The sequence below is a fragment of the Corylus avellana genome, chromosome 6 (assembly GCF_965113065.1).
Source record: "Corylus avellana chromosome 6, dhCorAvel1.hap1.2, whole genome shotgun sequence".
In the NCBI taxonomy this organism is placed as follows: domain Eukaryota; kingdom Viridiplantae; phylum Streptophyta; class Magnoliopsida; order Fagales; family Betulaceae; genus Corylus; species Corylus avellana.
In genome coordinates this window covers 30413111-30437500 of record NC_142495.1, presented here as the reverse complement: position 1 = coordinate 30437500, position 24390 = coordinate 30413111, and the positions used below count along the sequence as shown (strand labels likewise).

General features: G+C 36.5%; 2 protein-coding genes across 3 annotated transcripts; both read right to left on the bottom strand.

Annotated features, from left to right (window-relative positions):
* Positions 1 to 5576: 5576 nt before the first annotated feature.
* LOC132187514 (uncharacterized) lies at positions 5577 to 12788 on the bottom strand. Of its 2 annotated transcripts, none has more exons than XM_059601851.2 (8): positions 12078 to 12788; positions 9796 to 9872; positions 9515 to 9683; positions 8966 to 9054; positions 8697 to 8861; positions 8499 to 8576; positions 6781 to 6884; positions 5577 to 5940 (listed from the first exon to the last, which is right to left on the bottom strand). In XM_059601851.2, exons 1-8 carry the CDS (start codon positions 12589 to 12591, stop codon positions 5835 to 5837), a joined length of 1302 nt encoding a protein of 433 aa, XP_059457834.1. In that variant the 5' UTR covers positions 12592 to 12788; the 3' UTR covers positions 5577 to 5834. The 2 variants fall into 2 exon arrangements, with proteins under 2 accessions (XP_059457834.1, XP_059457835.1); XM_059601852.2 differs by having other exon boundaries at positions 8697 to 8855.
* A 1271-nt stretch (positions 12789 to 14059) lies between these two features.
* GLY2 (Metallo-hydrolase/oxidoreductase superfamily protein) lies at positions 14060 to 20561 on the bottom strand. The gene is made up of 7 exons (XM_059602735.2): positions 20400 to 20561; positions 20167 to 20289; positions 19840 to 20001; positions 17780 to 17858; positions 17093 to 17206; positions 15544 to 15720; positions 14060 to 14356 (listed from the first exon to the last, which is right to left on the bottom strand). The coding sequence occupies exons 1-7, from the start codon at positions 20444 to 20446 to the stop codon at positions 14282 to 14284; spliced, it is 777 nt and encodes a 258-aa protein (XP_059458718.2). The 5' UTR covers positions 20447 to 20561; the 3' UTR covers positions 14060 to 14281.
* Between the last annotated feature and the right edge of the window lie 3829 nt (positions 20562 to 24390).

Sequence of the window (24390 nt, the reverse complement as noted above, 5' to 3'; positions counted from 1 at the left end):
GTCCCAGATAATCTCTAGTCGTCTATTCATTGAAACAAATCCTTTTTTTTCCCAAACTGGAACTTTAGTCGAGGCCTATATTTGGCATATGTCACATGACCCATAAACACATAAACAATATTATTAGTTATTACCACTCACCGCCCGATTTCAAAAGTTGTGTGCTGATAAGATAATTTAATTAGTAGAAGCATATTTAACACACAAAGACCAATTGGCACAATTTCCAAATGAAATAAAGAAATAAACGGAACTGTACTACTCGCTCTCTCGATGAACACAGAAATAGAAAGAAGCGAGGTCTTAAAATAAACATTAAAAAAGCCCAGATTTAGATGTACTAGATTAGATACCCATTCTCCTGAAAGAAAAGCAGCTTCTACCAAATTTTCCATATTAAGTGTTTAATAATGGAAACGCCAGCCATTGGAGTACTTCCCCATTTTAACTCCCATGACTGTACTGTCACTATAAAAAATATCAAACTTTGGAGCTGGGCCTGGGCGTAATGAAGCGTGGTGGTAGTGCTTAAAGCCACAGCCTGCCTTATGCTTAAAGTTTTTACAGCACGGGATACGCAAGCTAACCTTTCAGAGTGCATAAAATGGCAAAAACGAGAGAGATCGCTCAGAAGTATTGGTACTATTTACACAGTACTCATCAACTGAGATAGATAGCTCATGCTCACTCAAGAAAGAGAGAGAAAGTTGACGAAATGCTGCGGGCCGGGTGCATGAAAAAATGAAATGCAGAAACCCAGTACCAAGTTTTACTTTTCCTCGTCACTTTGTCAGGTAAAATTGGTGGAGAGGGAGAGCCTCTTGAAGACTCAACGGGCCCTCCCTCCACCATCATTCATTATCAAATGAAGGGAAAAAAGAGAGAGAGAGAGAGAGAGAGAGAGAGTATAAATTTGATACAGAGAATTCATTTTGGATTGATGAGTGAAATTGTCGATCCATATATATATATATATAATTAATATTGGTTTTTCTGTGAACAAAAAGATCCGCAAGAGGTTAAGTATCGACATGTACGTCAATATATATATGTGGCGATCCTTTGAAAGCCATGTGATGTGGCAATTAAACTGAAGAAAATGGAGAAAATTAAGGAAGGAGCTCCCTTCAGTCCAAGCACAGAGAAGGAGGGATTCAAAATATCTCCCGCATCATTCACGCAATCACAGTAGCAAAACACAAATCTACCATTTTTTCTACTGAGTGCTTGAATGAATGAGTCGGCAGTTACTTCAACAACCCCATACTCCCATCCATGAGTGGGCTGAAGGAAGCTCCTTCCCTCCAATCCTCTAACAAATAATACAATACCTTATTTACAAACCCCACCTCCCATCTCCTCATCTGCAGCTCACAGCTGCAGCCACATGCACCAGCACTGTCAAAAACACACAAAGCAGTAGTACTGTTTCAAAATTACATTTCTTTAACTTGTTTACTATCTAAAAATCTCAATAATTAATACAAGAATAACTACTATTACTTCCTATTACAAACACAAATACACCCACACACAAAATGATCAGAAAATAAAAGAATTAATGGAGATAGCAAAATTTTGTTATGATTATGAATTGTGATTATCAATTGGCCGGATTTACTAATTAATTAAGAAAGTACTGGTAATAGAATGTATTTTTTTGACTTATTGCTTCTGGTTTGTGTTACTACAAAAAGGAATTCTTCGAATTAAACTTCTTTATTACATCAGAATAGTTCAAACAGGAACACAATTAAGATCAACATATTATTTTTGTATTATATATTCTTAGATTAGAATCCTAATGCACAGAAATATACTACAAACATCGACATATACCAGAACTTAGAATTTCCTTCTCTACCTTAACAAACACATTAATAATTAATCAAACATGCGAAGATACTAGATACTAGTAATCTCCAACCAACCTCCTAATGGTTTAAAAATCAAAAGAAAAGAAAAAAACTCAGAAACCCTTTTAAGTTCCAGAAGAGCATAAGAAGAAAAAGGAGAATTAACAAGCAGCCAAAAAAAGTGAAACAAAAAAAAAAAGATTGACTGTAATTAACCATAGAGAGCGTTATTGTTTGTAACCCATTTCCAGCTGTTCAACCTGGATCAGTTACCAAAAAACAAAAAACAAAAAACAAAAAAAACAGATCAAATGCATTGATATTTTTTATGAACAGCAAGGCCATGTAAGGAAATTAAATGCATTATTCGGGGACATTGCAATATTCAATAAATAAAGAAATAATGTATTCAAAGGAAGGAAACAAAAAAAAAAACAAAAAAAACAGATCAAATGCATTGATATTTTTTATGAACAGCAAGGCCATGTAAGGAAATTAAATGCATTATTCGGGGACATTGCAATATTCAATAAATAAAGAAATAATGTATTCAAAGGAAGGAAACAAAAAAAAAAAAAAAAAAAAAAACAGATCAAATGCATTGATATTTTTTATGAACAGCAAGGCCATGTAAGGAAATTAAATGCATTATTCGGGGACATTGCAATATTCAATAAATAAAGAAATAATGTATTCAAAGAAAAAAAAAAAAAAAAAAACCCCACATCCGGGAAACATTGACAAGGATTCACAGAGCCTCACCAGTACCGGAAGCAAAAATATATAATAAGAACACGATTGTAAAAGAAAATGGTAATAATAAGAGATGTTAGATAAGAGATGTTAGAAAGAATAAGGATTAAACTTAGCTGCAAATTAAGATTCACATGTAAAGGTGAGTGTCTCCTCCATGTACGTTGAAACCCTACATTTCAAGGGATATGGATAATGGATATGCTGTTGTTAAAACCCTAAAAATCATGATGTTTATGTCACTCCACATCTCTGTGAGAAAAGAAAGAAAGAAAGAAAGAAAAGACGTATTGATGAAGAAAAATACGACTAGGTATTTGTAAGAAAGAGCGAGGGAGAGGGAGTTGATTTTTCTTTAATTTGGTTAATGCAAAGGGAGATTGATGAGTCATTGTCGCCATGAGAGTCAGAGACAGGAAAGCGACTCAAGATCTCAAAGAATCCAACACAGTAGACAGAGTCAGAGAGTGAGAGAGGAGGGGGGGTGGGGGGACAGAGATGAAGGGGCTTTGCTTTTCTGTCAGCAGGAGATTTTCTAACGGATGATGATGATGCCAAGAAAAAAGAGGTTGTCAAAAACAGTGACACTTTCACTTTCACACTGGTGAGTGGGCGTATTATGTATGTGTATTTGTATGTGTATGTGTGCAATGTGTGTATGGGGTTAACTTTGACCATTAAACTCTCTCTTTAGTCTTTCCTTGAGGATGGGGAGACAAAAAAGACAACCGACACCCACCAACGTCTCCCTCCTCCCTAACTTGGGTCGGGTGAAATACAAAAATAACAAATGTACTACTACTACTTACCTTACGAGGAGTCCCAAGTTAAGGAGTAAATACTTCAAAAATGTGGGTAGCATTTCACTTTATTCCAAATCATATATAAATGTCGGGGCCACTTAAAGGAGAGCCACAATTAAGGATTCAAGCTCGGTATTTCACTTTATTACTTTGGATAATTTAGAGATACGTACGTACTACAATTTTTACAATATATATATATATATATATATATATATATATATATATATATATTACAAACTAATGTGTAGTACACCCAAATATATAAATTGTTACATCAATTATAAATAACTTTATAGTAAAATTTATAGAACGCCAAATATTTTTCATCCGGTTATATGAAATGGATAAATAGTGTTCCACAATTTTGGATCTCCCCACGTTAATATCGTCAAACTATTTTTGATGAAATCAGTTTCGCTTCTCTTACCTTATGCATCTAAACTTAATTTCTTGTTGGATTATGTTTTTCTCTGAATTAGGATAAAGAATTTTGTTTTGAAAAAATTTAGTTTATTAAATTGATATTTATTCAAAATACATACGATTCTCACATCACTTTGGACACAACAAAAATTTTCAAACCCACTTAGGGGAAAAAAAAAAAAAATTCATGGAATATTCTCCTTTTATTTTTACCTTTTTTTGGCCCATGTATATAATAATATAAAAGTTAACGCTTTTTATACAAATTTTGTTTGAATTTCACAGAGAAGGCTTAATGGTTCATCATCTCATATGATTTGGAAAAGGAGATATCAATTCCAATCTTTGTCTGTGTTCGGATTTAGGATGTAAATAATAAATAATAATTATATTGCAATTCTTTGAAAGTTGTGACTAAATGATATCTTCCTTGCTCTGTCTTTATACTTATTAAATGATATCTTCTTTGGGTTACTATTTTATAGGATAAAAGTAGATGATTTTGCATGCAAGTGAAAAATTGCAAGCATTAGAAGTTATATACAGCAATAAACACTGATATAAAAGAGATGACTTTATAAACATACACACAAATATAACAAGCTCTGATCGAGAATAGTAATACGAGTGCCACGCATGGGTTATAAAAGAATTGTTGTATGTGTTGCTTCTTTAGCAGTAGCCATCTGCCAGCTGCATCCGAGACAGTGGCTGTGTGGAGACCACCCATGAATCCGTGCAATTCCCAGTCTTAGTTTTCATCATATGTAGATTGTCTGTGCTGCTATACATGTTTGCTAAGGGATGTGTTAGTGGACAGGAATCAATGTGCTCACTGCTCAAGGACAATGATGCGTTGTTGGCGCCAGCCGGTCTCAATGTGATTGTCGTGGTACTTCTGAAGTAGCAACTAATCTTGTTAGCACAGAAGAACTAGATGGTTCGGCTCTGAACAATGGAAGAAAAGGAAACAGTATTTTTAAATTTAATTACAAGCTTTACACTTATTTATCTCACTTATGTTATATTATTTTTTTGCTCAAGGAAAAAAAAAAAAAAAAAAAAAAACTAGTATGTAATGATGCCAATTAATGCCAATTGTAATGAGAATGAAAAAGGACGAATGACTGTAAAGGTACCGACGTCAGAGGCTGAGGTCCCCCCCGCCCCCTGGCGAGACCTCCCAAGAGAAAAAAAGGAAGAAAAAAAAAGCATTTTAACTAGTGGCACTATAACATGACAAGAATGTTAACAGCCAGAGTAATGCAACTAGAACCACAACCCTCTATGACAGGGAGAAGCAGCCACACACTATTATCGGACACAAAAAAGCCTCTTAGATCACTATAGATTCGTTTCCCCCAGACAATCATCAGACATCAGTAGTGTTTGACTTCTATTTCAAGAGTAACATGGAGAAAGATGAAAACTATGCAAATTAATTAAAAAAAGAGAAGAGAGAGTTGGGAGCTCAAATAATGAAACATCCTTATACATAACAATATGAATCACTGCTGAGGACCTAGGGCTAATCATAATTACTTAGTTTGTTTAAACAAATTCATTACACGTGAATTCATCATTTGTGTAATAAGCGCGCCAATAACACGTGAATTGTTGTTTCCACACCTCCGGTGCACAAGAAACATACTAATACTACTGTCCAAATACACAGCCACTTCAGCTCACAAAGAAGAACGCTATATACTGGAGAGAGAGAGAGAGAGAGAGAGAGAGAGAGATGAACATTTTTTTATAAAGGATAATAACATATCCCATCACAGATTGTTGCGTATGTATACAAGTGTAGTTAGTAAATCTTCTCGTATGTATAGAATCCGCAATCTTGGAAAGTTTTCTTCCATCCGAGTTTCTACCAATCCAATGATGGGATAAGGAAACCAAAATACATTCACCATTTAACTATGTAAGAAACAAGACTAAACTTCCGAGAGAACGCCTCTCAAAATATGCAATGGAACAGACAACTTGGAATTCAGAACAACTGGAAAAACAGACTTGTTGATCCATCCCCAAATGTTCGCAGATCCGCAGGTTTAATCAGCGCCCTGCATAGAGGGCAAGTCCTTTCTCTCTCAAACCTGACAAACAAGTGTTTATTGTCAAGAGACAAATCAATGATAGGAACCACTTAAGACATCACAATGGAAATTCAATTAAACCAATGCTTCTGGTCACTACGCAAAAACACATCATTGTTGGATTAAAAAACAAAAGCGTGATGTTGTCAAAAGACCCTCTTCTTTTAAAGAATTTAACAGATAACGCTCAGAGAATGCTCATATAAATCCTAAAGATAAGAGTCTCAACTTAAAAGCACCTTGACTTCTTTGCCTCGAGAACAGATCAATGATCACATACATTTTTTATTTTTCTTTCCCTAATAATCATATTCCACAATGTAGGATAATCTTGATTAATATTCCAAAACCATAAAAACAAAACAAGGTACGAGTTATAAAGGGTTTCCGTCCAGAGTAAATCATAAATTCAACTAAAAGTAAAATTGTGTAGCTCTAATTGCACACAATTCCCATTCTATTGCTTTCACATTCTCTTCTCTAAACTAAATATCTAGAAGCATCTAAGGGAAGCTTTCATATAATTTGCGCTTTACTTCTTCCTTCCAAAGATGAAAGAGACAAATCACAAGAGTGACAAAGAAAAAGCTAAAAGACACTTACCTTCCCCTAACAATCACTAGCTAATATAAAAATGCTACATAGCCTTCTTTCCTCTTTCTACTTAGCACTATATAGCCCCTATATAGAAGCTATGAGTGGTAATCTAAAATTCACAAGTTCATTTGATAATCCAAAAAAATGGGTATGCAAGAAACAATCCACATTAAAAACAATGACAAGAACAACATTTATTTGAATAAAAAATAAAAAGTGAGAAACAAAATGTGTCAAACTGACCATTCTGATACACAGTCCTCACAAAAGATGTGTTTACAGCACAACAGTATTGGAGCATGCATCTTCTCCTGGCAAATAGCACAAAGGTCTCCAGCTGCATTTACCTGCATTGAGATGCATCTTAATGGTATGATAGACTGTTGTGACAAAAAGAACGACTGATTCGATAAGTAACATGAAAAAAAGATAATTTCGGAGCTTCTTTGTGGGTCAAGACATGAAAAAAAGTAATTCAGGTACTTCTTTACATAACCAAGAGAAGAATATGATGACAGAAGAGCAAAGTCACACCAAGAGGCATCAATGAGCTCTAGCTAAAACGACAATTACTCACCTTGAAGAACAAGGTGGATGGTATGTTCATCGTTTCAAGACCTACCGTGTGCAACTTGCCAATAAAATAAATAAAGAGTTATGACAACAGACACTTGCTTTGTTTAATGGTTGAAAAGTTTGAACCAGATGATGAAATTCCGGAATGTACCACAAGAAAAAGAATATATGACAATGCCTAAAAATAGAAGGCATATCATGGCATATTCTGAAAGTACGCTCTTGCCCATCCCCTACCTAAAGACCATGCTCAATTTTTGAAATAACAGTCTTTTCATGCACTAAAATATCTCTGAACTTGTTAAACCTAGAGGGCAGGTATACACTTCCATTTAAATGACCCCCCTTACCACAGTTCTACTGAGACATATGCCCAGTACACATGGGTAAAAGACTACAAGCACAAACAAGGGATGTGAAACATCTATAAACCTGTTCTGGAATAAGAAAATCAACTTCCTCGTTCAAGAATGAAGCTGTAGGAGTACACAGAAAGTAGAAAAACTTCTGGAAGCAGAAAACGCTAGAACAGATTTCAGTTTCTCACATGGAGAGATATTTCAAGGGGTCATAACAAATCCACAGAACAAAATTCCACCTTGCAAATTATTAGGCTCTGTTTGAACCTCAGAAACAACTAGCAAACAAAATCATTAAATTGCTTTAAAGTTCATTTCTTTCTGGGCATTCTAACTATTTCCTCTACCACAGAACAGTTTCTTTTTTTCTTTCTTTCTTTCTTTCTTTCTTTTTTTGTGGTAATAATTAGATAGCTTCACTTTTTTCAACCATGCACAACATGGGAAACCATATTGCTATGCTGAATGGCTAATATGAAAAGAGATACTAAGCATTTGATAGGTTGAGCTAGTGAAAGTATAACTAGAAGTAGACCCCAGGCCCCCATCAAAGTTGCCCCAGACAACAAGATAATGCACTAGAGTATTTGCAAGCAGTTCGAAGATAAATAAAATCCTTATCAGGTGCAGGGAAGTTGACTTGATTGATCAGACATGAAGGGATATTGACTAACTGATAGCTCAGTATGAATTATGTAAAAGAATAGGAGAGCTCTAATACCAAGAAGACAGAGGACGTGTCAGTTCCAGGGACAGTGAACCATGTCTTATGGGTATTAACAAAAGAAAAGATGTTCAAGTAAGTCCATCAAAATTAGACGCCAGTACAAATGCCATCCCAGTAAGCTAAACGAGATGCCAAACTTAAAAAATAGAGGGATGTAGTAGTTCTCCATGGGCTACAGTTCCTCCTAAAGTATTTAACAAATAGCAAGATGTCATAACATAAGAGGAAGAAACTGTTCTCGACTGTGTTAATCTGGTTTCAAAAGCCAACTTAAAAGCATTTTGTAGGAAAGCACTTACCTGTTCTGATGTGGCATGAGAACCATAATGGACCTCCTTCTGTGATAATGCCTTTAGGGCAGCAAAGAAGGATTGGACCTAAAAAGCAACACATAGGTTCAAGATGGCACATTCAACTAATTTCAGTGCCAAAAAGTATCTCATCATCTTCAAGTAAGAATTCAGAAAGAGCACAGAAATGCAATACAAAATAAATACCTTCTCAACAATAGATGTTAGCTTGAAAGTTAAATATAGCCCGGTAGTCAGTGATGAAAAGAGGCTACCATATTCTTTGTTCAAGAAAAATCGATACCAGACAGGCGCAGGTAACAAGGCACGGTACAGCAGCAGTGTATACTCAACCAGAGTCAATATCTGACCCTTAAAAGACAACATCAGAACTGTCAGAGAGCTCTGACAAATTAAAAGAGATAATGGCATGTAATATTCTTACTGAAATTTGTAATGCTTCAGCATCATGGTACCTGCCTACGAAAATTATGGCCTCGGCCATTCTTATAATACACTAGAAGTAAGCACTTGAGAGCCATCACTGCCTGCCTCACCATCGTATCTGAAAGTAACAGAATTTACACAAAATGCCCCAGAAGCACCAACAAATGCAAGATAGAGGGCATGATAATGGATAGGATTATGAATATAAGACCTGACAGGTAATACAAAAGGCAGAACAAACGACCAAGACAAGGATAAAAGCACAAAAAATTTATCAACAGAACTTGATGTACACCACTTTAACAAAGTGAAAAACATTAGAGCTGATAAAGATGAGGAAGCAATCTGTCCACAAAATAATTAAAATCATCCGGGAAAAAAAAAAACACTACTAGAACACTATGGACAATAGAAGAAATTTTGAATTACGACAACAAACAAGGATCTTAATTCCTCATTAAATTTCATTTCAAACATATAAATTAGAAGCATAAATGCAGGTTGTAAGAGATCAAGAAGTCTCCACCACACATCTACCAAAGCCAAGTTAATCACAATAAAGTTAGTGAAGTCCATACCATTTACCAAGATGATGAATACAGCATGCCAGAATGCTGGTATTGCTTTTGGAGGAAGCATTACCAATGGATACAAAAGATCATCATTTCGATACCACCAGTAAACACCTATCACATGCAGCGCAAAGAGAATAAAGGTGCCAACAAGAACAGAGATTTTCCTCTCTCCCTGCACAAAAGAACAATTACCAAGGCTCTTTATTTGATTACAATGGGTTTTAGAGTGGTGGGAACAAATATCATAATTTTTTGTTTGAAAAAAAATGAATACGTTATAACACCTTTAAAGCTGTCTGCTTCCGAACAACATCATTTGACTTAAACATGACAGCCGAGATCCAAATTGTGATAAAAAAACCTGCAAGTTATCAAAGAATAAATTGTCACCAACCAAACAATGTTTGAAGAATGATAAGTACAGGACAGGAGCAAAAGGACACCATTTTTCCAAAGCAACTTTCACCAGTTTATCCATTTCCAGAGATAGAAATCAATATGCATAAAGGTGTCAAACTACCAAAATACCAGTTCCTTTTTTCTATTTTAATTTTCTCCTTCTCTTTTTCTGCCATTGATGATAAGCAAAAACTTCATCACAAAAGAAGTAGAGCGAAGGATGAGAAAACCTCCATACAGGAAGAAAATTAGCACCAGCAAAGCCGAACTGACAGAGAACAGATCAACTAAGTTCTTCAATTATACTGAAGCTCTCTGTTTGGATAACAACCCTGGCACTAAGTTGATGGACAATATTCTTTTTTCTCCTTTTAACTAGGTGTTTTCTGATGTATACTTCCTGTGTATTTGGAGGTACCTTACGTGTTTAATGATGTCTTGATTACTTATATAAAAAAACAAAAACTAAGTTGATGGATAATGTAATCCAAGATATGGAAATTCCTGAATACCTAATCTTGTCCATGATTTCCTAAAAGGATGAAATACCTCCTGTAATCAGGAAATTTGAACTGGTAAATAAATAATGTTGGAGAAACTGTATCCACCGTGCATATGCCCCTCCAAACTAAGTCCATCACTTGGTGTATTCACAGTATTACTTCCCACACTAGTATAAATCCTAAACAAGGATAAGAAGCAAAAAAATATCAGCTAAATCAAACTTTATAATTCTAATCCCTCCCAAGCATATACAATCTTTCTTCATTTTACCAATCTTCGATTAAACAATGCTATGGCCAGATCAGTAGGATCTCCAGGTAAAGGAAAGCCTCAGTCTATCATATGCCAACGGAACTACACTATAATGTATATTCTATAGCACATTTCTTTTTTTTTTTTAGATCAGTAATGAAAAAGTTTATCATACCTGATACTAACAAAATGTAGGCATATATTCATACATACATACACAAGTACGTATACATCTACCTACTTCAACCCCACTCTAACCCTTTACGACTAGAGAAAAGGTCTTCATTAATGTAAAAATTTAAGTAAACTTTAAATGCAAACAATCATGTACCTTGACTGCCCAGGAAAAAAAAAAATCATGCCAATTGATCTCTAAAAGGATCATATAGATACTGATCATGAACTGCAAACGCCCAGGTATGCTATCTTTACCTACCCTAAAGCCCTTTATCAAATAATGATTTTTTTACCCATGATACTATATTAGAGTTGTACAAGTACTAAATAGAAAAAACAAGGGTGCATTCATTGACCTTCCCAATTCCACTTACGAAAATAATGCCTTTCTAATTACGTATTTTGAATTCCTCAGATCGTAGTCATCAATCTTTGTCATGAAAGGAAGGCATTATCCATATATGCACCATACCTCAAAAGAATTGGTCAAAATTACAATTAGAGCACCCTAAAGTGATTTACATAACCCAATCTCACCTAATATACAACCAATATGGGACTTGGCACATTGATGCTCCATCCAACGCAAAACTTAACTTTGACAATTTGAAGTATCACAATCTCCCTCGGTCAAATTCCTGACACCCTTGTCAGGGATTTGAGTATTTTAGTACAAGTATTTTTATGAAGAGGGAGGAGTTGATGAGCGTGTTGCTCAGTCATTATAGAACCGGAGTTGGTTAACAAAACTTGGCTACGCCTCACTGATTCAATGTAATCCAGGCATTAAATTCAAGACCCAAATACATAGACAGCAGAAATCTGATTCATCTCCTGTTAGTGAGCCAGCAACACAAGCCACTCACAAGAAAAATCTTAAGCTCAGCATTAGCACAATTTTCCATCAAGCTTACCACTAATAGAAGTTCCTTCTCTCCTAGCTTCTTCACTAGCTTTACAAAAAAGGAAGCTCTTAATGATCAAGATATCTTGTATAAACCTTGGTCCGTTGCATTAAATTTACGTACAGTGGCAAGGGCATTCAATACACTGAGAAGTAGGCATTATGAATTTGTTATATATGTTAGAAATGCTACTCATGGTTTCCTTTGTTGATTGGATGAGCACAAGACATTATTTGCAGCCCGTAGAGTTATAGAAATGTGTTAGTTCACACAAGAAGAAGAGAGACATCGAATAGAATAGAGAGAAGAAGGGGAGTAGGGTAGGGTACCTTGCAAGTGCTGACGAACGAAGACGACGAGCAAGAGCAATGAAAAAGGTAGAATCTGCTCAACCCAGCGGGCAACCTGCTGAATATCATATCTCTGGTGAGAAGAATCGCTAGAGACGCCGCCATCTTCCAGCCCATTCTCCTGGGCGCGCCCAGTTGACGGAGGAACCGCGGGGACTCTCTCGGCCACCCCAACCTCTTCACTGTCATTGTCTCCGGCACCAATTATGCGAATAGAAACCTCGCCGGAAGTGCCGGTGGTGGCGGTGGAATCAGGGGTGTTGACGATGAGAGTCTCGGTTTCGGTATCGTGGTCGCGGTTTGACCTTGCCGAAAGAATACCGGAATATTCGAGTAAAACCGAAAGCGGCGATTGGAAGAAACTGAGAGAAGGCAGCAGCAGGCCACCGAATCTGGTTGTTGAATTTGAATTACTACTAGTACTAGTTCTAGCAAGAGGAGTTCCGGATGGGGATTGTGTTTGGGATGTGGATGACGAAGAATTCGTCTCCATTTCGATTCCCAAGTTAAAGCCCTAACCCCCTTTACTCCCCAACTCTCTCATTCATTCTTTATGCACAAATGAACTGGAAAGTTACTCGGTCTAATCGAAAGGTGGTTTTCTCAACAGTGCGCAACTCCTCGGCTGAAGCTGAGGCTGAGAGAGAGAGAGCGACGCGGTAATTGACCCCAGGTGACGGGGAGGAAATGTCTATGATTGATCATTTTTATTGTATTTTATTTTCAATACAGCTGGATGCTTTTTCTTTTCTTTTTCCTTGTAAATAACTGAATCCGACAAGCGTAGTTATCCGCTTCAGACAAAATCTACTTTCGTATGGATCAACCTACTTTATATCAATTTTTATCGAGGAATGATATTTATTAAACCCTTATATAATTATTATACAACCCATAACATGATCCTCTCAAAAAATTTTTTTTTTTTTAAATTACGATAATCTAACAGTAAAAATTCATCATTAATAATAAAATAAAATTTAATGATTACCATTCCCTACCACATTTTTATAGTTGCATTTAACAGTTGTATAAGAGTTTGTTAAATATTATTTTTTATTTTTATCGCTCCAAATTTCAAATATGAGATACATCATTTTTTTTTTTTTTTTTCAAAAAATAAAGAAGAGACCGACTTTATGACCACTTCAATTGAGGAGAGGAATGACTGTGCTGCCGCCCCGGACAAACAATGGTTGTCCAGCCATCACTCCCCTCTAATTCATTAGTTTTTTTTCTAAATAGCAAGTAAAACTACTACTACTACAACAAAAGTTACACGCATGCGTTATTGAAATATTGTTGTAAATAATATATTAATGGAAAATTCAAATTGAAAACAGAAGGCAAAAAAAATAAAGAAGTAGATTCGCAAACATAGCCCAAGTATTATTATCATGCTGAAAATTGTTTTTACCGTACAAATTCACTCACTTATGTGACACTCGCTATGTAAGAGCACAGCTGTGAAATCAATCATCATACTTTCCCCAGACTATCCACGCATAAGCCAAAAAAAAAAAAAACGAAGGAAAAAAAGCCACAGCAAAGAAATACCAATCACAGCGTTTAGGCTTTTATGAATTTGGTGTCACAACCCTTATTGCTCTCTATTCAATATACCACATAGGAGAGAATTGTTGCGAACCAGCATCCTTAATGGATGCTGATTAGCACAAATCTCATTAACTCATCCCAAAGCTTTTGCTGTCTCGATTCTGATGCTTCAACTTGAAGTTTTTGAAAGACCTGGCACATCATTGGACATTATTGTAAAGCATATATACAAAGATTTAAACTCACATAAATTTCTCAGGACAAAAAAAAAAAAAAGATGACATAAATTTGACACAGAGAAATCATGCGACGGTTTTTTCTCTCCTGTCCTGCGAGTACCAAACAGACGGGAGCACCATTTTCACTTTCTCCTGTGGAGGGGTAATGGACCTCAACATTTCAGCAAAATACAAAACTACATGCAATTATGAAAATTGTATCATGAAAAACAAACCAAGCGGTTTATTCAAGCTGTCCATCATAAACACAGACGTCAGAACTACCACAACCCATGCAAAGCAGCACGGACTTGTATTTTATAAACTGCATGACTATATTCACAACCACACACACATACAAACCAAGGCACACATGCAAAGAAAGAACAGCATCATGCAGATCACCAGTTAGCCCCTCCAGTTGTCCTTCCGCTGTCTTATCTCCCGGAGAGCTTCCACAGGAGACTGACAACCAACCCTCGCCTGTAAAAGAGACAACGCCAACATTAAGTTGTATATCACAAAGAGACATACGGAGGAGTTTTTGGCAACTGAAAATTCCTCAAGATTGCTCTTGTTGCTGGAAAAGGTTATTCAAATTGACTGTTGTAAGGCAGTTTCTGAAATTTAGAGCGGGGATGGTTGTAATATTCATTATGTCGGATGGGGTTTCGATTTGGCCTCCAGCTAGGTCTGACCAGGTTGTGCAAATTCAAAGCCAGCTTCCCATGGTTCATATTGGTGCTAGTGATGTGGCTATTTGGGGAAGGAAATTTTCACTTGCAGAGACACTTGGAACGTTATTCGGTCTTTTAGACCTAAGGTGGATTGGTGGAGGCTCATTTGGTTCCCCTTTCACTATCCCAAAACATGCATTTTTCCTTTGGTTGGCTGTTAGAAATAGCTTATCAACAGGGGATAGATTGTTAAGTTGGGGATACTTGGGTGAAACCAAATGTGTTTTCTGCAGGAGTTATACAGAATGTCGTGATCACCTCTTCTTAAGAGTGTGGATTGAGTAGAAGGTTTGGAAATCTCTTATGGTAAAATGTCTTATCTCTGATATCCCTGTTCTGTGGTCAGATGTGGTGTTGAGAGGCTTACGAAATTTGAAGTCTAGATGTCTTCAAGCTATTGTTTGCAAGCTTTCTTGGAGCGCTACTGTCTACCATATTTGGAGATTGAGGAATGATATCCGTCATGGTTCTGTTCCAAAGTCTGAAGAAAAGTTGCTACAGCTGATTTCCTGGGAGGTCAGAATGTGTATTGGTGGTATGGGTAAGTTTAAGAGGAATGTTCTGAATGCTGAGATTTGTTCTCTGAGGGGTATTGACCTTTCTGTTTTGGGTTGATGTAATGGCTGTCTTGGCTACTCTTTTTTCTTGTGTTTCTGTCTTGTTGACAATTTGTTTTGCTTGGGTAGTTAGTTGTGTTGTTGGCGCTTTGATTTGGTTGTGTTGCTTTTGTTTATCTGGCTTGTGGCTGGAGTGTATGTTATCTTTGTTTCGTAGCAATAAATTTTTTATTCATCCAAAAAAGGTAGCAACACATCATAAATGTGTCTGGAATTCCAACTCTACAATAAGCAGATATATTGCAACCCCCTACAATATATTCCTTGTTAATTTCATTCAACATCACGAACTAGTAATTAGTAGAGAAAAGTGAACCTGGAGCTCTGGCATATCAACCCGCATGAATGGATTTGTTTCCAGTTCTTCCACAATAGTTGAGGGAATAGTAGGGAGGCCTGCTTGCCGCTGATGCTGAGCCCAAGTTAACTTTTGCTGTATCTTCACATTTTCTGGTTCAACTGTCAGAGCAAACTGCAAGTTCTTCACCGTGTACTGGAGAAATACAAAACAACAGAAGTGTTAAAATTTCAAACAAAGGAAAGTCTGACAGGGAGCACAGATGTAACAAAGAAGCTCAGTCAAATACGATATTAACCCAGAAAAAAAATGTGATTGAGGAATGGGATCTCCCTTTCTCTTTCAAGGTTTCTACTTCCTCAATTTTCCATCTCACTAAATGCTAATGAGTAATGATCAACAGTGCCTGTTTGTCCCACTCTTATATGGCCATATTTTAAAAGAATAGGATCTCCTTTGGCATTTCTCTCAGAGACACAAGAATCTTGTGGGTTGGGCAAGATGAAAATGTTGATACTTTTGTTACATTTGTTGTGTCGTGCGACTTGTCTTTCACAAGTCTTGTAGTGGGCCCCAATATTTTGGGTATATTGGGACTTCGGATTTTGAGTGATTTTCTTCTTACTACTCTTTGTACTCCACCACGTAAATCACGGTGTCCCTACTCAATGGGTTAATTTTATTTTGCTCTTTTTTGTTTCTTTGGGGATCCTAAAATTAATTTGTCACAACACATTTGTGGGTCTGAATGAGGCCTCAGCTGGGCATTCTCAGCAACTGCAGAAAGTGGCGAACTTTTTCATGCTGGTTTCCTAGTTCACTCCAAAGACTGCAGAAACGTTCTGCAAACCTATTACTCTTCTCTAGACTGCAGAATTTCTTCCAGACTCCAGTTTGCACTTGAAGAAACTTCATGTTGATAAATGAATCTGGTGACCCACATTATGAAGTTAATCAATCCTTCATAAATAAATGTGGAATTACTCCCAATTACATGAAAACAAGTTGTTAGGAAATTGTTTCTTTGGATTTATCAAATTTTAATTGGTAACTTAAGCCCTTGACCACCAACAGATCTGACCGACACAACTCAACCACCCAAAAGAGCTCGACGTGTCGATTTTACAGGTTTTATATCAGCATCAAAGCGAGCCCCTAGCAGAGAAAGCCATGGTGTGCTAGCCCCCTGTATAGGGTTCCAAACTTGCGCACCCCTAAACTACAAGCTTTGAAGCCCCTACTTGGATTTATGGTATATTTGAAGAAGCCCCTTTCTACAAACCTTTTTCCGCTTTTCTCAATCCAACACGATGAAGTCAGGTGACGGCGAAAACCAACAGAAACAGGCCTATGTCCACACCTAGTGGTTGTAGATACTAACCACGGATTCTTGATAGTAATGATGTCAAATGGAGATGCTACACATCTCAAACATACATCAACAATTTAGAGAATGTAAAACACATGGTACAATCACGCCCAAATCATTGTCCACAAATATTTGGAAAATTTTAATCTAATCATTTCAAGATCAACCAGAAGAAAAGAAATCAAAAAGCTGAATTACCTCGTGGCCACAATATACTCGAGTTGGCTTTGGCAACGAGCCCAATGTAACACATAATGATTGATACATCTGCTCCGCTGTTCCCTCAAAAAATTTCCCACAGCCAGCAATAAACTACATATAAACAAGAGACAATTATTTGCTGCCTGTTACCATACAACTATAAATGAAAGATACAAAACTTAGAAGATAAAGAGACTCACTGTAATTGGCAAAAAGCTTCCCATGAGGACATTATTTAGGAATTATCGACTCTTTTTCTTTTTTTTGATAAGTGAATTATTTAGGAATTTGAGACTTCAACTGATTTTACATTGTTTCATATCCACAGATATGATATCCGCTTCATAAGGCAAGACAAATAACGCATGTAGCCTTACCTAGTATATTTCCTAACCCCAAAAATTCTAGGCATCCCACCTTAAAGATTTCTCACCTTTTCTTCCCCTCTTGACAAATGAAGGTGATGGCAATTGCCCACTATTTCAACTAAGGAGAAAAAATAGATCCGTTGTGAGTACATTCATATTGCTAAGCTAAATTGATTTCCCTCATTTTTACTACCCCAACCCTCCCCAACAAAGAAAAATACCAGAACAGAAAAATAAAAGGTTTTCTTCATTTAAATTTTTCATGAAAACTGATAACACACACAACCCCACAAAAGAAAGTCTCCCATTAACTTACCAATGTGTCTCCAGTGAAAACAGCTGGGTCCTCTTCCTCTTTGCTAGTCACATAATAACTAATATGACCTTTGGTGTGGCTGATGAAAGCAAGTCAAAGACAGATATAAAGTTAAAAACAAGAAAGGAGTGAAGCATACCTCTACAAAAAGGTAAAGGAAAGATTCCTCTGCTAAATAAACAATCAAGAACAAAAAATAGTATGTGAATAATGAATCTACTGAGGTCATCATAGAATTGAGGTAAGGATTTACAAGGGCAGGGACAGGGGTGTTAAACAAGCAAGCCGTTCGCGAGCGAGCTCGGAATCGGCTCCGCTCGATTATTAAATGAGGCGTTTCGTGAACACAAATGTTGGCTCGAATATTAAACGAAGCAAGCTCGACTCGACTCGGTTAGGCTCGTGAGCAGCTCGTTTAAGGCTCGAATTGGTAGTTGTTCACATAGTTGCTCATCTTAATATTAAAAATTGATGATTTTTTTTTCCTAATAGCATCATTTTATTATAAAATGATACATATCCTCTCTCTTCGAAACCAAGTATCTTGCTATCTTGACTCAGGCTCCATACTTGGCTAGCCAAGCTAAGCAAATGCTCATATGTAAGCTGGCTTTTTAAGACGTTTAAGAGTACTTGAAGTTTAAATTTATAATAAAATAAATAAATTAAATATAAGAGCCAGGCTTGGCTCGACTTATTATAAGCTCGAGTTCGGGCTCGATTTTTTGGCTTGTCCTTAAGCTCGACTCGAGATCATGCTCGAGTAAAATTTAAAAGAACCAAGCCCAAACAAGGGAAGCTCGCTCAAGCTCGGCTCGTTTACACCCCTAGGCAGGTTTCTACGGTTCAATTATTTCTATTGCAAGGTTTAAATTCTCCAGCATATCATACAAATTATACAGAAAGGAAATTCTACCTTAAAGGAAGATCAAAAGCATCTCTTGTTATTGAGTAATGCTATATACTCAACTCTTATCCCGCTCCCATATAACTGGACTGATGTGGCTGTGCTCATAAGCTCTTGAATCACCCTTTATTAAAAAAAAAAAAAAAAAAATCTAAAGACTGATGGGTACTGCCACATTAGCCCAGTTGTATGGGAGTGGGATGGTAGTTGAGAATTTAACATTACTCCTTGTTATTAGCCAAGCAAAATCAAAACTCAAGATTCAAAAGATTAGGTAAGACAACAGGCAGATTTCTGAAGAACACTGACTAGTACAGAAAAGTGGTTCAGCAGACACAAAATACAGAAGCAGATGGTACAAAAGATAGATTTGCAAAATGTGTTACATTTATACATGTTAATCTCGGAAGTGCAAATTCTTTATTTCAACTTTCCAATCATGTTTAGCAAGCTGATTTTTACTAAAGCATCTAGGGTAACACATATGCAAACATCAAGAGAGAGAGAGAGAGAGCTGAAAATACATTTTAACCATTAGGGTTAAGCCGTAGAATACGGAAGCTCCCTAAAGCTTGCCTTCTAACACACAACGTTTTTGTGGTCAGGTTCAAAGTGTGTAGTCAACATATCTAGGCTATAACCAATCACATTATGTCATATCATGCATAATTATACACATTCACCCCTTACTATCATCTTGAATAGCCAAGTGATGATCATAACGACAAAATGGAAAAACTATATTATTGTATTTAGTTTTTTATTATGAATGAATAACTGATACAATGGGCCCGGGGAAATGTGTAAAAATGTTAGGTGACAGCATTTTCTGATTGGTTAGAGGTAATGTTTCGCTTATATGTTGACTTTCACACTTATGACATGAGCATAAGGGGTTAAGGTTTACAAGCTACATTTTCAGGAAGTTAGCACAAAGGGTTAGTGATAAACTAAAACTTAGGGGAGCTATGTATTTTGTGGCCCAACCATAGGGGGTAAAATGTATTTTCCCCTCATAGAAAAGTTTCTGATTGGCTGAATATACCTACTAGGAATTAGATTCCATCCCAAACATAGTCCATAAGAAAACAAATAAACAAGATTAATTAAGGAAGAATAATAAATAAGCAGGGAACAAGTTGAACAATCATACCTAGGTGTATGAAGACACAGTATGTTGACATGAGCGCCAAGATGGAGCTTATCACCGTTTTCCACTTTATCAGTGCAACCCTTGACATTATCAATGGAACCACCATAGACCTTAATCCCAGGTACCAGCTGCTTTATTTTATCATTTCCACCTGCATGATCCCTACAGTAACATCGGCGGGAATTGAATATAAAAAACCACCCAAAATGAAACGAAGATTCAGTGCTCTAAATTTCACAGAATCACAAAGACAGAAACCCTAAATCATCGCACATAACAAAACCGCGAGGGTAATAACTGAAAATTACATAACAAATATGAAGATACCAGTGATGGTGGGTGGTGAGAACGAGCTTGAGAAGGACGCCGTGTTGTTTGGCAGCTTCTAGAACCTTCTCGGGCTCCGCTGGATCTACTACTGCCGCTTCTTTCGAACTCTCATCGACGATGCTGCAATCCACAACAAATATTTCTTAGCAACATATAATCATAAAGTAGAAAAACCAACCCAATCAACAGCAATTTCGAAAAATTGATTCAGAAAAGTGAGTTCCATTTACAGATACGAGTAGTTATCCTCCAAGCAAGGAACGTGGAAAACTTTCATTTGAGTCTGCCGGCGATTGGCACCAAGTCTCACTGCGATCTTCCTTCGGGTATCACCAGTCACCACCCAATGACCCAATACCCCAAGGCCCGACAGCTGAAATTCTATTCTCAAACTGCCAATCGACATAGGCTGTGGCCCAATAGATAGAAGGCTAGCCCAATAACGTGCCACGTCATCACCCAGCTGACACGTCCCGCAAGCTAAAGAGAGTGTTTGGCTACAGACGTCAGTCTGTACTCCACGCAGGTCACGGATAAAATAGTTCCGACGACAGGACCCTCTACTGCGGGCAGTCAAACAACGAGATAGATGGAAACGGAAGTATGTACGATTCATCGGTGTTTGAACTGTGAAGAAACAGGTATTTGGAGATTATCGGGAAACAACCGGTGAGGTTGAACTTTGAAGCCTTTAGCGTGGTGCACCTTTAGCTCCAAGCAATCCCCCTTTTAGCTGCAGAAAAAAAAAACTTTTTTCTCAATGTGTAACGGGTCTGATGACTGATATGGTTGTAAATCATTTTGTTATAATTGTAGCCCATTTTTCATTGTTTGGTTAGTTGAGTAGTTAGGCCCATATTAATAGTTGCCATTTCAGATCAATGGTATAAATCTCAACACTAGCGATCAGTACTGATGAATATCACAGAATCCTTTCTTCCTTCCTTCTTTCTTTGGAGGACTGAGTATCTCGAATCAGTCACCCTTATGATCATCCATTCCATTCCATTCATTCTATTCCACAAACACTTTCTTACAATCAAATTACACCAAAAATCGTACAAAACTAAAGCGTTATGTTACAATGGAATGGCATGGCATGGCATGGCAGCAGCAAAGAACACAAAATATATATATTAAATGAGTTAGGCTCTAAAAATGAGCCAAAATTCAGAAAGTATGAAAGCTTTAGTAAATAATCAAGCAAGTATTTTGGAGTGCTCATGCAAGATGTTGAGTCATTCACGAAATAGAAGTTGCTCTTTCATTTCTGGAATTGTATATATGTTTGAACTTCTTAGCTCCAATCTGTTTTTACTATTGCAAATGTGCTTTAACATTAGCTTATCTATATATTTTACCTAACTGAATGCAGGTATGTTCAACATTACCGGGAGGAGGAGAAGTTGGCGCACAGGTATTGGGGTGCGTAGATCGATGTGCCTCCTCTGTGGGAGAATAGCTCTGAATTCTTGTCATTTTAGCTGCAAATTTCCTAGAGTTGTACGTAATGGAATCTTTTTCAATCTCTCTCTCTCTCTCTCTCTCTCTCTCTCTCTCTGTGTGTGTTTGTGTGTTTATGTGCTAGGTTAGGGGTTGGGGTCGGGTGGTGTTAATTTGCAACACCTAACTTCTGCATTGAAAAGATAAATAGCTCATATAGAGTTATAAATTATATATAAGACACTCATGGATGATAAGTTTCATCATTAATTTCTTACTAGGTGGGATTAGGCTTCTAAAGACCTCTAATTATAATTTGACTAATTTGTTTCTTCTTATAAATTCTCATATTTAATTTATAAGAAGATGGTTCAGTTAATCTCAAACCTAAAGATTGCAATCCACTCGGCAAGATATGGTTAGCCAACCCATCCCATAAGACTATGGGTGGCTCCATAAGGGAGTGGTTAAACAACCTACAAAGTTATGGAGAATATTTTTTGGTCACTCCCATTATAAAATTTATAAGCATTGTAGTTTGAGAAAATTAAGTGTCATTTTTTAGTAGAATAATGTTATAAATTATATTTTTATCTTACAATTATCTCACAATATTAATATGACAATCTCAACTAACCTTTGAATTAGTTATTTTTTTTAAATAAAAAAATTTAAAGATTAGTTAAACTATCACATCAATATTGTATAATAAAAATGTGAAATATAACATTTTTTTATCATTTTTTAAAATATTTTTAATTTTTGATGGCACTTTTGTAAATCGCGTTTATTTGGGTGATTAAGTATATATATATATATAGTTTTATCAAAAAAAAAAAAAAAAAAAACGACTAAAACGCTTGAGAAATGATATGGGTACAAACATGGAAACTCTTACAAGGGAACGTGGCACTGACATAGCATGTCCACGTCACTTATAAGCAAATTTGAGGGAAACTGGACGTGAATTTGCGTGTTGGGGGTAGGTTTTCAGACAAATGGTGACTAACGTGAAAGCTGGAAGTGAATCTTGAGTGTCGGGGTGGGTTTCCTTGGAATTTTCGCTGGTTCATATGGTTCAACGAGTAGGAAAAAAAAAAAAAACCTTGTACCGTAGAACGTTGAAGCTCCTCGTAAGAACTGGGTTGGTGCATGCCGGTTCACGTTGCAGGAATAGGAAGGAACTGGGAGTTGGTGGCCGGTGCATACCGTGCATATTGGTTGTTTTTCTTTGGATTTGTCCCAAGTTAGCTTTTTAGTGCTTTGGGATTTTGTAGACTGCAGAGTGCAGAGAGAGATACCTTGGAGAGAAATGCGAAAATGGTGTCTTCGAGTCTATTGGCGCAGGGCTCTTCGATTCATCACGCTGATTTTTGGAGAGTCTTTCCTTTGACCGGCCGGTTAGCAGGGGCGGAACCAGGATTTTGAGTGTGGGGGGACGACATTTTTTTTTTGTTTGTTTTTTTTTTTTCTAATTAAAAGGGTAAGCCGGAGATATCAGTTGTGACTATTTTACTTGGGAGTGAATATAGCAGCATCTACCGAACTTATATAATTTCATAGTAAATTACAAGTCATTTTTGTTAGAATTTTATTATAATTTTTATTACCACTGATAAGTGAAAGAATGACAAATAAATTAATGAATTAAAACCCATCAAATTAACCAACAATTAAAGCTAAAAACAAAACTTGTATAACATCAAAATACAGCAAATACTTATTCAAAATCTTAATCTTATGGCATTACAAGCACACATTAGCATAAATTATTAGCAATATAAACTAAGCACAATCTATATGATTCAAGAAAAATTGTACCTTTGAGCATGAGTTGTTTCTCCTAACAAAATGCCATGAGGCTCCCAACTACAATAATGTTGAGCTTGAGAGTACGAGACAAGCCAAAACAATACTACAGCCAACAATAATTAAGATAACCCAAATTTTAATCCTATGAAATCTCAAATTAGATAAGTCAAAATGTTAATTTTAATCTTTAACAAGTAAGCCATGAAAATTATTCATAAAAAATAAAAATAAAAATAAAAGGCCTTGAAAATTATCTAGAAGAAAAAAGAAAATATGAGAGTACTTTGAGACAAGCCAAATCCACTCCGGCAAGGGCTCTCTCTCTCTCTCCATGCGTGAATCTGGAAATACCCAAATCCAGCAAATACCCTAAACAAATACACAGTAATTGCCATTTCTTCGTATTTCCCTACCATGTGACTTAGCAAGCTGCTGTCTCTCTCTCTTTATTACCCATTCTTCCTCTTCTTTCTTTATTATTTCTAAGCCTATTTTTCTTTTGAGTAATCTTGGACTTGGCAGGGACTTTGCCAGTGAAGCAAATCTGAGTCTTTCTCTCTCTCTTTCTCATATTCAAGTGCTGGCTTCAAAAACCAGATACCCAGATCAAGTTGATGCGCTGTGAAACTAATTTTGAAGCATTTGGGTTGGGTGCTTGACTTCACCTTCAGTGATTTGAGGTAGACTTTCCTTCTTGTTTTGGTGAAAATGGTGATCCAGCCAAAGCAGCTCAAAAGGAATAAAAAATTATTTTGGGGACAATTTAAGAATTTTTTTGGTGAGAGAGAGAGAGTGCTGAAGATAAAAAGAATAAAAAAAATTTGATGGGACAATTTGTTGAAGAATTTTTTGGTGAGAGAGTTTTGGGGGGACAACTTCAGTAATTTGGGGGGACAAATTTTGAAATTAGGGGATATATATAAAATTTCACATGCTAATATAAAATTTCTGAAAACTTTTGGGGGG